At 38.5% G+C, this 14,997-nt stretch overlaps 1 protein-coding gene across 1 annotated transcript in view; it reads right to left on the reverse strand.

Annotated features, from left to right (window-relative positions):
- Window positions 1-2,605: 2,605 nt before the first annotated feature.
- The window catches only part of LOC136865652 (micronuclear linker histone polyprotein), a 78,997-nt gene continuing 66,605 nt past the window's right edge, over window positions 2,606-14,997 (reverse strand). Inside the window, exon 3 of the mRNA XM_067142640.2 lies at window positions 2,606-4,156. Coding sequence (XP_066998741.2) covers window positions 2,606-4,156 — 1,551 coding nt within the window. The remainder of the gene's footprint in view (window positions 4,157-14,997) is intronic.

Consider the following 14,997-nt stretch of genomic DNA (forward strand, 5'->3'; position numbering starts at 1 on the left):
AAACTAAACTCTATATTAGAGAGAAGACTCCGGACAATTCTATTATAATAAATGTTTCTTCTAAAATTGGAAATGTAATTTTACACCTAACACAGTTCGGTACGAACAGTATTGTTTAACACTCTTTTGTACTCAAACATTTATTTGCGTCTTACCCTTCGATTTGTTCTTATTTCTGCGCGATTGGAGGTCAGCCCCAATCATTTCAAATTACTGGGACTCTACTGTAGCTGATATATATTATGTCCCTCCCAAGTCCATTTAAACAGCTGTGTTTCAATTCAACTACTGAAGAGTGAATACAGTCATACATTTTCTTCTGCTTTCCTATACAATTGGTATCTTGCAAACTATAGTATATTTATCGAAGTGTTCATGATTTAGTTGAAAATAAACTATTTGTATATATATATATATATATATATATATGCAAAAAATTTGCAATTATTTTGAGATAAAAACTTCAAAAATTAAAATTTTCAATTTTTTCTGGTCCTAACAAAACAAAACAAAAAAGAGAGAAATTATACACACATTAGTGTGAACAATGACATCCATTACAGCTTCACATTAATTGTTTCTGGAAAACATGCGTCTAAAAACACTTCTGTTAAAAAGTTTTAGGAAAATGCATTAACACTTCTTGGAGTAAAAAACATGAGCTGTTCAACTGAAACAGAGCTGGCAACACTGCTAATAACTGATGGGACAGCCAAGAGGCGACTTTGCTGCACGGTTTGGGTGTAAAAGCTCAGAACAGGGTCAGTCTGAGACATAAATCCACTAGTAGAGGAAAATGTTGAAGCAACATTTGTGTTTACTGCTTATGCCCAAATGAACACAATGTGGCATAATTAGATTCTTAAGCAAAGGTGCTTTGACTGGGAAAATGGTCACTAAGTGTGTTTGTACTCCACAGAAACACATATCAACACTACAATGGAGAGAGGGTGCTGTTTTCGCTGGAGTTTTGCGGATCAACCGCCTCACAGCCAAGATCTCTCCTCTTGCAACAGGCTTTGGTGTGCTGATGAAAGCCCTGTAGAGTAAGCGTTTCATCAAGTGGTTGCAATGGAAGAATGGTTCAAACAGAAATCTTCATTGTTGAGGGTACTGAGAAACTTGTTCAGTGCTGCAACAGGTGCTTGAACAGTGGGAGTGATTATCTATAGACTAACTGTAATCGGAAAGCGGTCATGATATAGTGCATGTTGTCCAAATATACATACACTGTGTTTCTGTGATGAAGATATAGATATTCAGGGATTCTTGAGAACCATTCAAAATAGGAAACATGGTAAAGAAACACTCCAGTTATATGATACATACCAAAGCCACTTTTCCATAGATTGCAAGAGTAAGTGCAGTAGGCACCCGGCCAGCATGGAGGCGTATATCATGAGAGGTTGAGAAAGACTATGAATGTAGGGCAGTCGGCGTGATATCTATTGGACGTGGGTAAGCCTGATCTACGAGTGTTTAGACCACAGTCTGTGTTTAGAAGGTGAAGTGTACACTCGATCAACCTGAGCCCAATGCCGTACGCAGTTGCAGAACTCGCAGGCATGAAGTTCGTGTACGGACAAGCAATCGGTAAAAGTCGGAAAGCAGAAAGATTGTATTGGGCCAATTACCTATGTAAGGTACATCCAATTCATACAAGGAATACCAAATTTTTCTGATGTTAAGAGAAAAGTGGCATTCAGAACAACAATACTATGAGTGAGAAAGAAGAGACTGTATGAATACCCAACTGGAAGGAAGCAGAGCATGATCGCGTGGGTACCCCATTTCACATCAAATGGGTGTTAGCATAGAACTCATTGGAAAGTAATACCGCAACAGCAAATACAACCCCTACCACCCACACAAAGTGCATGCATTGAACCCCTGCTGAGTTTGAAACCATGTGCTATGTTATAGTTACAACAGTGCAATCTGATAGTCTGAAGAGGAGCTTCTGGCAAGGATTCTCACTGCTTGTGACATTGTTAGAATGATGACAGAGATGTTGGACAAGATATGACAGAACTAACGTCATACCTGCATCGAAGATGGGATACGTAATTTTGAACAACAGTTGTAAATGTCTTCATGTTTACATAACGCAGGTAAATACTGATACATGTGCCCTTTTCCAGATCCCTGAAAGTCTACATGATTATCACAGAAACATCCTGTATATACAATGAAAGTTTCTAGTCATCAGTGTATGTTTAACAATCCTTATTCGTGGTTTAAAGTCAAAGAAATTTGACACAAAGGCTGTAATCATATTTTGTGCCGAATTTTGTGAAAAGCAAAAGAAAAATTTCTGAGGAATCCACTTTAAAATAATTAAGTTTGATGAAGTTCTCTTGTCCAGGTCCCCTTGATACAGGATATACAGTATACTAAAATATAAATTAAGGAAGGATAACAGTGGAATTATACAAGGGACCAGTTAAAATGACACACACAAACATGCTTAAGAAACCACCTGGAAACATTAAGATGATGTCTTCTGGTCAGGCATTTAGTCAATAGGTTGCACACAAGTTGGCAGTACAGTAAAAACACTTGTATGCCATGGTGGTGAACTACAATGCTTAGAATTTGGCACATTTTACATAATACTACACCATTTTCGGTATCCTGACACTTCATCGGCAACAACTTCGGAGGGAATTTCTTTGTCCAATGTGTCACTGGTAATGTTCTCATCTAATTCTACTACCTCTACTTCACAATCTTCTTTTGCTAACTTTTCGCTGAGAGTCTCTAGTGGACTGCCTGCAATTTCTAAATTCTCATCAACAGGCTCATGAGAAATTGTGCTGTTTTCTTTTTCTTCAGTCTTTGCTCTTTTAAATAAGAAGAATGGTGAAGACACAAGGGACAAGAAACTAGATCTTGACGGAGTACTCACTTCTTCAGAATCCTGAGCCTTAAGCTTTTTCAACTCTTGCTCAGTTTCAGAAGTTCTACTTTTCCTTTTCTTGCTGGAACCATCTATTCCAGTTTCTGCGATAATAACACATGAAGTGTTTGCTGTCACATCTTCTGTACTCATGTTCAGCATTTCTGTTTCACATAGTTTTTCAGACTCCATTTCCTTTAATTTCTCAGGTGACTTAGCCTTTTTGTCTGAATGATTTTTAGGAGAGTCTAAAACAGGAAACTGAGGAGAAGACAAAGCAGAAAAGCTATTTGAAGAAGTTGACGGGGATACAAAAGAATTTGAACCACGTATTGGGCGCCTTGCACTGATAGACCGGAGACTTCGACCTAGCGATGACTCCCGCTGGAAAGATCGCTCTCCTCTAGGACTTTCATCAGCAGGCTTTTCCTGCTGGTATGATCGCTCTCCTCTAGGATGTTCATCAGCAGGCTTTTCCTGCTGGAATGATCGCTCTCTTTGAGGACTTTTGTCCATGGGTTTAGAACTGGTATTGGATGAGAGTTCTTCAGCTGTAAACTTTCCACTCTTCTTAGACACATTCTTTCCTGCAGGCGAGGACTCTAAAGAGCCCAAACTGCTGTTGGAAACATGAAGAATGTCGCTGTCTTCTTTCGGCTCCTCTGGCGCTGATACTGTCTTGGTATATGATGAATCTTTAAGAGCTATATCTGATAATCGTATACGAAGGGACCTGTTGCCTAATGTAGTAGCAGCAGCATCATCATCATTATCGTCGTCATCTTTACTAGTGGAAGCCTCCCCAGAGCCATTTTCAACAACATCTGGCACACTGTTACTTTTTTCTACCGTCTTTGTTTCAGGTTTCATTCTAGGAGACTTTTTCTGCACTTTCTTTTCAGGACTCTTAGATTTCTTTGAAGGAGAAACACTTTTCTTTTCTGGAGAGCGACTCTCTGATTTTCTGGGAGATGCCCTTGCCTTAACAGGAGTCTTTTCCTCAATTTTACTTGCCTTAACAGGAGTCTTTTCCTCAATTTTACTAACATTAATGGTTTCTTCAACGACAACTACTTGTGTCACAGATATCTGTTCATCTACCTCTTTCTCCTGAGAAACAGCTTGCTGTGCCACATCCATTTTATGCTTGGCACCCTTTTGTTTGTTCAATTTATAGCCTTGCTGAGGCCGGCGATATCTCTGATTGTTGTACTGCTGTCCACTTCCTTGGGCTCTAGAAGTCTGCTCCCTTACAACCTAGAAAGAGAACAGAACATAGCTTTTACACACTTCACTGTAGATCAAAATAATGCTGAAGCAGGAAGACTAACAGGATAATTTTAATTGGTACCCTGATAAAACAACTTGAGAAATGTTCTACATTCCCAGGATTAGGTTTAAAGGGCCTGGATTTGAACCTGGGAGTACTGAGGGTTTTAATCTTAAATGGTTTATTCCCTTGGGTCAGTGACTGGGGGTTAGTGCTGTTTCCAAGATCCCTGCAACTCATACACCATACCCAACCCTATCCTCCACCACAAAACGTGTAGTTTCAATACACAGCAGATTCCACTCACCCTCATCAAAGGGTCTGCCTTACAAAAGCTGCACCAGGCTGGAAATAGCCACACAAAATTATTATTAACCTACCTGGTGGCCACGATCATTAAGATGTCAAGTCTATACCATGACACCATCGTTAGCCGGTTAGTCCCGTTGGTCAAAAAAATTTCACCATCAGAATGTTGGCCGGCAGGGTAGGAAAGGTGGTGGTATACAGTTTCTAATGATTAAATTGCGTGCCGAAAGCTTGGACTCAAATCCAAACCTCACTGCAGTTTTCATATGAAGTTATAGCACATGACGCTGTTGATTGTTATTCGTCTGTCAGATGGAGACATTAAACAATGAGCAGACCTCTCGAAGCTATTCGACAGCTATGTACTGCAATTGGGTATCACCACCTCGCTTCCCACTATCATATATCATGCCATTCATTTAGTTTCAGTAACTATCCTGATGAGGTTAACATCAGGAAGGGCATCTGAATGTAAAAACTCCTTACGAAGATTCATCTTACTTCATACCCGACACTGTACAGCAACGGGGCAAGGGTTGGACACACATTCTCATAACCTTGTGTCAAGTTAGAAATATGAAGTTTAGAAGCTTCCACCTAATCAATACATATATTTACACACTATTGTTCTACAGTACCGGTTTCGACCTTGTGAACGTCATCTTCAGCTGACACCGGACAACTATATGATTTCAACATAAGTGTTCATATTACTTCAAGAAACTCAGACTATTATACCACCAGTAGACGAACACGGCTGATCATGTATCGTAACATAGTCGTATATACAACACGACGCAAGAATTAATCTGTACTTCAAAATGTTTTATTCATCTAGCCATAAGTTTTATTGTGGAACAGTGGACACTTTATAATTCAAGAATATTGTACATTCAACATATATCACCTGTGCACATAATAGTATTGCAAAGTTTTAATTCTCATACTGATTAACGTAGACGAAGATAAGACGAAAATCATTTGCAAAATTGAAAACGTTTTTTATCCATACTATATGACACCTTCATAATTTAAGAAAAACGTATTTTAACTCATTGCGGACCGTGGACGGCGTAAGACGTTCAAGCTTGCTCCTATGGTGCGGGCCGTGGACGGCGTAAGACGTTTAATGTTCCGCACGAAGCAATGCTGTTTATATTCGTCATCTATGCGTTCCTACACCTTAGTCAGCGTTACTGGTTGTAGCAGGAAGTTGGTTGACCTTGTTGAGATAACCCTGCGTTGTGTGGGCTCATGTTATTCTCAGCAGTTTTAGCTGGAAAATCTCATAACTTCCTCGCGCGTCAAGTCGGTACTTGAGATTCCAATGCAGTGCGTGTCGTCCTTACCGAGTGTAGTATAATGGCTTATAATACAAAGTTTCTTACGGAAGATTAAATAGATATTGTTCACAATGATTATTCTGGTGATGAACTTATTCCTGAAATAGACTCAGATAGTGAAAGTGAGACTGACGAGGAAATTGCAATTCCCGAATCCGATAGGCCTATAGAGAAAAGTGAAGTGCCGGATACGTATCACTCTAGTTATTGTCCACCCGTTCCACCATTTACAGAGAATTCAGGTATAAACGTTCATATAGAAAATAAGCAGGATATTTTGAGTTACGTGAGTGTTTTCATGAATGATGAACTTTATCAGTACGTGTGTGAGGAGACCAATCTATACGCGAGTCAAGTGATAAGTGCGGCGCCGTGGCCTTTCACAAAGAATTCGATCATGCAATCGTGGAAACCGATTAGTCCAAAATCCTGATATAAAAATGTACTGGACCGAAGACCCAGTTATTCATACTACGATATTTTCTAAAACAATGTTCCGAATACGCTTCCTTCATATTCTTTCATTTCTTCACTTCGGTGACAGTAATCGTTATGCCGAAAATACAGATAGGCTGTATAAAATTAGACATATTTTAAAACCTGTCACACCAGATATCACAGCTTAAATATTTACTACAGGTAAGCACTAAGTATCATTTTTCTAACATTTATAGTTTAGGAGTAATTGTAAATTGTATAAAGTGATGCACGTCTAGAGGGCCGGGCATGAAAATGGCCGGTCCAGGCATTCAAGTGTCCTGCTCAGAAGCAGGTACTGAACGTGTTAACATACATCATTAATGCACATATAGTAATGTTAAGTTTTAATTATTTTAATTATCATATCAGTTATTGTAGACGATTATTTACATACATACATGCATACATACATTATTATTATAAACTGTTATGCCTTTCAGAGTTCAGTCTGCAAGCCTCTGAGAATTTACTAAACGTCGCCACAATCCTCGATTTCCAACTAGTGTTGCGGCCTCATTTAGTTCTATACCTCTTATCTTTAAATCGTTAGAAACCAAGTCTAACCATCGTCGTCTTGGTCTCCCTCTACTTCTCTTACCCTCAATAGCAGAGTCCATTATTCTCCTACGTAACCTATCCTCCTCCATTCGCCTCACGACCCCACCACCGAAGCCGTTTTATGCGTACAGCTTCATCCATCGAGTTCATTCCTAAATTAGCCTTTATATCCTCATTCCGAACACCCTCCTGTCATTGTTCCCACCTGTTTGTACCAGCAATCATTCTTGCTACTTTCATGTCTGTTACTTCTAACTTATGAATAAGATATCCTGAGTCCACCCAGCTTTCGCTCCTGTAAAGCAAAGTTGGTCTGAAAACAGACCGATGTAAAGATAGTTCCGTCTGGGAGCTGACTTCCTTCTTACAGAATACTGCTGATCGCAACTGCGAACTCACTGCATTAGCTTCATGACACTTTGATTCAATCTCACTATATTACCATTCTGAGAGAACACACAACCTAAATACTTGAAATTATCGACCTGTTCTAGCTTTGTATCACCAATCTGACATTCAATTCTGTTGAATTTCTTACCTACTGACATTAATTTAGTCTTCGAAAGGCTAATTTTCATACCATACTCATTGCACCTATTTTCAAGTTCCAAGATATTATACTGCAGGCTTTCAGCACAGTCTGCCATTAAGACCAAGTCGTCAGCATAGGCCAAACTGCTTATTACATTTCCACCTAACTGAATCCCTCCCTGCCATTTTATACCTTTCAGCGGATGATCCATGAAAACTACGAACAGCAAAGGTGAAAGATTACAGCCTTGTCTAACCCCTGTAAGTACCCTGAACCAAGAACTCATTCTACCATCAATTCTCACTGAAGCCCAATTGTCCACATAAATGCCTTTGATTGATTTTAATAATCTACCATTAATTCCACAGTCCCCCAGTATAGTGAACATCATTTCCCTCGGCACCCTGTCATATGCTTTCTCTAGATCTACGAAACATAAACACAACTGCCTATTCCTCTCGTAGCATTTTTCAATTACCTGACACATACTGAAAATCTGATCCTGACGGCCTCTCTGTGGTCTGAAACCACACTGGTTTTCACCCAACTTCCTCTCAACGACTGATCGCACCCTCCCTTCCAAGATGCCAGTGAATACTTTGCCTGGTATACTAATCAATGAGATATCTCGATAGTTGTTGCAATCCTTCCTGTTCCCTTGCTTATAGATAGGTGCAATTACTGCTTTTGTCCAATGTGAAGGTACCTTACCAACACTCCACGCTAATTTTACTACTCTATGAAGCCATTTCATCCCTGCCTTCCCACTATACTTCACCATTTCAGGTCTAATTTCATCTATTCCTGTTGCCTTGTGACAATGGAGTTTTTTTACTATCCTTTCCACTTCCTCAAGCATAATTTCACCAACATCATTTTCGTCCTCCCCATGAGCTTGGCTGTTTGTAACACCACCAGGATTATTTCCTTTTACATTGAGAAGATGTTCAAAATATTCCCTCCACCTCTCCACTGATTCCCTGGGATCTGTTATGAGTTCACCTGAATTACTCAAAATACTGTTCATTTCCTTTTTCCCTCCCTTCCTAAGATTCTTTATTACTGTCCAGAAAGGTTTCCCTGCTGCTTGACCTAGCCTTTCCAGGTTATTACCAAAATCTTCCCACGACTTCTTTTTGGATTCAACAACTATTTGTTTCGCTCTGGAGCCATTTCTGTTAAGCCTTCTTTTTACGTTTACAGGTTGCTCTCTCTTCATGATTCCACCAAGATGTTCGCTTTTTCCCATCTTTACACAAAGTTGTTCCTAGGCATTCCCTTGCTGTTTCTATTACAGCATCCCTGTATGCCACCCATTCACTTTCTATATCCTGAACCTGCTTACTGTCTACTGTTCAAAACTTCTCACTAATCATATCCATGTACTTCTGTCCAATTTCCTCGTCTTGGAGATTTTCTACCCTTATTCGTTTTCAGACAGATTTCACTTTCTCCACCCTAGGTCTAGAGATACTTAGTTCACTACAGATCAGATAGTGGTCTATATCATCGAAAATCCGCGAAAAACTCGTACATTCCTAACAGATTTCCTGAATTCGAAGTCGGTTAAGATATAGTCTATTATGGATCTGGTACCCCTAGCCTCCCATGTGTAGCGGTGAATAGCCTTATGCTTGAAGAATGTATTCGTAACAGCTAAACCCAGACTAGCACAGAAGTCCAGCAAATGCTTCCCATTCCCATTAGCTTCCATATCTTCCCCACATTTACCAATCACCCTTTCGTATCCTTCAGTTCTATTCCCAACTCTCGCATTGAAATTTCCCATTAGCACTATTCTATCCTTGCTGTTCACCCTGACCACGATGTCACCCAATGCTTCATAAAACTTGTCAATTTCATCCTGATCTGCACCTTCACATGGTGAATACAAGGACAATTCTTGTCCTAATTCCTCCAACTGAAAAATCTACCCACATCATTCGCTCATTTATGTGCCTAATAGAAACTATCCTGCGTGCAATGGTATTCCTGATAAAGAGCCCCACCCCAGACTCTGCCCGTCCCTTTCTAATACCCGGCAAGTACACTTTATAATCTATCTCTTCCTCATTATCTTCCCTTACCCGAATATCACTTACTCCTAGCACCCTTACCCGAATATCACTTACTCTTAGCACATTCAGATGCATCTTCTTTGCTGACTCAGCCAGTTCTACTTTCTTTCTTCCATAAGCCCCATTAATATTAATAGCTCCCCATCGAATTCCATTTCGTTTGCCAAGTTGTTTCCAAGGAGTCCCTCGCCTGTCAAATGGGAGTGGGACTCCATTACTCCCATAGGTCCGAGGCTTGCTCAAAATGTTCTGAGCTCGGGAAATTCATGAAGCAGGATGCTACCCTACTTGCACATAGTCCAAGTGAGGATCTCTCCTCTAACGGGTTAGGGACCACCGGTGAATTGTATAGTCCTAGCCGCCTGAGCACAAGGAGGGTCATGACTCAGAATAGGTCCGAGATGCCCACTCCCATTCCATAGCAACTGGTATCCCAACTCTCAGGACCACTTACTAGGCCACTCAGCTGTTGCCCATGGTTCACAAACTAGGAGGTGACTACAGTAACCCACAACGATTGTAATGACTATGTTTTACGCCGATATCATGTGACATTCTTATTGTGATGTTTCAATTGCATGTTCAGCGGAATATGCATCCCCAGTATGGTACAAGTCAAGTCATGCCAGGAAGGTAGATGTTGCTCTAAATGATACCTGTTGCATCATGACCGGCTGTCTAAAACCAACTCCGTTGAACAAATTGTATAGTCTTGCTGGTATTGCCCCTCCTGATATCCGTTGAGAGGTTGCAGCAAAAAACGAGAGGAAGAAGGCGGAAACTTCTGAAGCTCACCCTCTGTATGGATACAGGCCAGTTACTTCAAGACTCAAATCAAGGAAAAGTTTCCTCAGAACAACAGAGGCTCTTAATGGGACACCTCAGCAATCCCGAACTGATATGTGGCGCGCAAGCTGCACTCGCTCCGAAGAATGGTTGACACCAGGTGAAGAATTACCACCTGGTCACATGGAGAAATGGAGTACCCGGAGATCACTGAACAGATTACGGGCAGGCGTGACTAGATGTAAAAGCAACCTGCAGAAGTGGGGTTTCAACATCGAGTCATCATTGTGTGAGTGTGGTGCAATCCAGACGACGTCTCATTTGTTGCAGTGTAGTAGGTGCCCTAAAACATGCACAGTACAAGATCTACTTCAGGCAACAGAAAATGCACTGGATGTCGCCAATTTCTGGGCAAAAGTAGTATAGACCTTTGTTTGTTGATAAGTGTGACTTTGTATATAATGTATATAATTCAGTAAGAGTATATATGTATATGTATTTATAGTATTAATGCTTCTGATACGAATAAATAAATAAATAAAATTGCATGTTGTGATTGTCAGCTGAAGATGACCTTCACAAAGTTGAAACCGGTACTGTAAAACAATAGTGTGTAAATATATGTATTGATTAGGTGGAAGCTTCTAAACTTCATATTTGTTAATATAATCAATACGGAGATGAAACTTATAGATTAGGATATAACAGCCAACCAGGCAAAGTGAACTGCCTGCAGATATCAAAATATGAAAATCAAAATAACAAATGTAGTCAAAAGCATCATCTTTCTAAAAGAATGCCTATTAAATGAACTAACGCATAAATTCCTCAAAAAATACAACAACAAACATAGAAACACCAACCAAACTCGTAATACAAAGAAAAAGACGAATAAAATCTGGCTGAAAGAAGAAATAAAATTCCTATATAGGAAAAAACAACACCTTAACATACAACTTTATGAAACACATCTGAAAGCTTCCCACGACCTATCAGACAGTTACTGGGACAATTTTCAACAAATAACTAATGAAAAATTAACAAATATAGCCATTCAAAAACAGAACACATTAAACGAGAAATTAAATGCACTAAAACAATCACAAAGTCAGAACACACACAATAATGTCCCTAACAGCAACTGCCCTATTAGACCTAATAAGAACAACCAACACACATTCCATCCACCAATGAAAAATCTAACAGATACGACCTTCGACGAAACAGAATCTATTATACTGAGTAAGGGACCCAAGCATAATTGGGGAAACACTTCAGCCTTCCAGAATATCACTACAATCATTACGGAAACCGAGAATGCCATAAATAAAATTCCTTACGAACAGCGTGATGAAGTCAGATACAAAATTAGGAAAAGATTACCACAGTACATCAACAGAATCAGTAATGATAATAGCAACAAAGGTACTAGGAACAACATACAAACTAAAAAACTCAAAGACAAAATTAAACAGAACAATTTACTAATAACTAAAGCAGATAAAGGCAATACTACTGTCATCATGGACAAAATGAATACATAGCCAAAACCAAACTTTGCTTTCTAGATAACACCTTTCAAATAAAAAATAAAGACCCAACTAACAGTATCCAACGAAATCTTAAAACATTACTAAAAAATACTCATTTTCTTCTAAATCAACAAGAAACTGCAAAACTCCTCGCAATGAACCCCAGAATACCGACCGCTAAAGCCTACCCTAAAATTCATAAAGACAACGTCCTAATGAGACCTATAATAAACTACAGACCGAGTCCAATTTACAAACTGTCACAATTCATTCAAACATTCCTTAAAAAACACTATGTATTTTTTTGCCAAAAAAACAGTACGAAATTCAAATGTAATATCACAAAAGAAATAAAAATCGAACACTATAGATTAGCATCATACGATATAATAAACATGTACCCAAACATACCCACACAAAAAACAATAAAAATAATAGAATCTAATCTTAAAAAACCACAGCAAACTCAGTATCCTTAAAATAGAAGAGTTTATAAAATTACTCCATTTCGCTACCAATAATAATTACTTCAAATTTCATGATACCATATATCAACAACAAGGCTTACCAATGGGATCCCCATCAGGCATACTAGCCGAAATCTACATAGATTACTTAAAACACCAAGAAATCAACAAAATAGACAATATCTTTTTCTGGTGTAGATTTGTAGATGATATCTTTGTCATAATAGACAATAGATATACTAATGAAACCAAAATATTAGAACAATTAAATGAAATAGATCTGCACATAAAATTCACCATGGAAACAGAAAACATCCATACTATAAATTACCTAGACATATCTATAACCAGGCACGAAAGTCATTTATCATATAAAATATACAGAAAGCCCACACATACGTCCAACACAATAAAAATAGACTCCATCCACCCTAACGCACACAAGAAAGCAGCATACCATAGTATGATATATAGAGCTTTTAATATACCACTAACACAAGAACAACTAAACAAAGAACTTAACCTGATTCACGAAATAGCCAGACAAAACGGATACAAAAAAGAAATGATCAACAAAATCATATACAAAATAAAAAATCAATGCAAATCAAAACTGATCAGAACTGACAAAACTAAGAAAGACTACGTACTATTCACTTTCAACAACACCCACATATATCCTATAACGAACATTTTCAAGAAACAGAATCTAAAAATAGCCTACAGAACTACATATAACAATGCCAATATCCTACACAACTCCAAATCCATCAATAATAATAATAATAATAATAATAATAATAATAATAATAATAATAAATACAGTCACTCAGGAGTATATCGTATGAAGTGCATCAACTGTGAAGCCAGTTATATCGGACGTACTGGGAGGAACTTTCAGATACGTTACAATGAACATATCAACGCAATAAAACACAGTCATTTCTCAGCCATAGGCCAACACATTGAAGACTTCAAACATAAATTTACAAACATTGAAAATTATATGCAAATTCTAAGCACTAACCCCAAGAGCCCCTTACTCAATATAATGGAAGAATTTTATATCAACCTAGATCAATACGCCAACCCAAGCTTCAATTTAAATGAAATTACGGACAAAGTTAACATTCTTTTTGACGCAGTCAACCCCTTCCTAAAAATCAATTACCTAAAAAGAATTAAAAAGCAAGACGCAACACACATAAAAGAACCGCCAGAAGACACCCCCCACTCCAGTCCTACTTCCCCAACAGCCGCTCCTCCTGCCCCTCCGAACTTCTCCTCTGCAGCCACAAGCAGCAACTTCAGACAAACACGGAACAGTGCTCAACGTGCTGCTGAATAACACACATCAAGTGTCAACATCTGCAGAAGAACCCAGGTTATTCAGTGATGAAAGGGGTACATCAGGTAATGGATGAGGAAACTGTAGACTTACCAAGTGAAATTTAATTGAAAAATGTAGGTAAATTTTCCTATGCCCCTCTAACATATGTGAGTGTGGAGCGCTCTTTTTCTGCTTTCAAAATGATTTTAACAGACAAAACACACGGTCTGACTGTGGAAAATTTGGAGAAGATTATTGTTATGTACTGTAAAGCAAACTACGAATTAAAGTACTGTAGGAATGTTCCTCACAAATAATAAACACAGAATCCATTCGCGTTTATACCATTATTGGATGCCTATAGTGCTGTAATTGTGTACAGTGATTTTAGTATTAAGGTTTTAGATCAGTACTGATAATGATATATCATATAATCCGTAACTTTTTTTGACATGGCTTTTTTATATTGTTTTTGATAAGTGTATTTTTTTGTTCTGTCTTAATTTTGCCATTATTTCGGTTAAGAATAGGGATACCACGTTTGTTAAAGTAAAAAAGTATCACGTTACAGTTTAAGTGTGTATCGTAATATTTTAAAGCCTATTTCGTGCCTATCCACACACTTTAAAAACATATTTTAAGTGCCTATTTTCTCTTTTAAAAGGCTATTTACTTGTTTTAAAAGCCTATTTTAGGCACCTAAAACTAATTTTGTAAGAGCTTAAAATCCCAGGTCTAGTTATCACTAATACCCTCTTCAGACAGAAGGTAAATTTAAAACATCATGGCAACATCCACGGTCGAAACACTGGCATCTAATTGATTACATAATTGTACGCGCCTGAAACCAACGGGTGTGTTAATCACAAAGGCTCTAACAAGTGCTGACGACTGCTGGATGAACCACCAACTTATACAGTATGACTGTTCAAATCCACGTGCAGCAAAGGAAACAGAGAAAACTTACAAGACCTAAAATGAACACAGACCGTCTCAAGGATTATAACACTAAAGCAAAATTTCAACAACTCCTAGGTGATAAATTGCCGGATGAATATCCTGAAAGCACTGAAGAACACTGGGTAACACTGAAGTCTGCAATACTATCTGCTGGTGAAGAATCAGTAGGATACCTTAGGGTCAAACACCAAGACTGGTTTGATGAAAATGACCAAGAAATTCAGACTCTAATAGACAAAAAGAGAGCAGCACACCAAGCTTGGCAGATCAATCGTAGTTCACTCTCTAAGAAACGAGAATATCAAGAAGCGAAAGCAGATGTTCAGAGGAAAACCCGTGTTCTGAAAAACAGCTGGTGAACGATTAAGTCTCAAAAAATGCAACATCTAGCAGAAACTAACAACACTAGAGCTTTTTTCAGCATGATAAAAACCGTATATGGCCCAACAGCTC

Source organism: Anabrus simplex, chromosome 1, assembly GCF_040414725.1.
Source record: "Anabrus simplex isolate iqAnaSimp1 chromosome 1, ASM4041472v1, whole genome shotgun sequence".
Classification (NCBI taxonomy): Eukaryota; Metazoa; Arthropoda; class Insecta; order Orthoptera; family Tettigoniidae; genus Anabrus; species Anabrus simplex.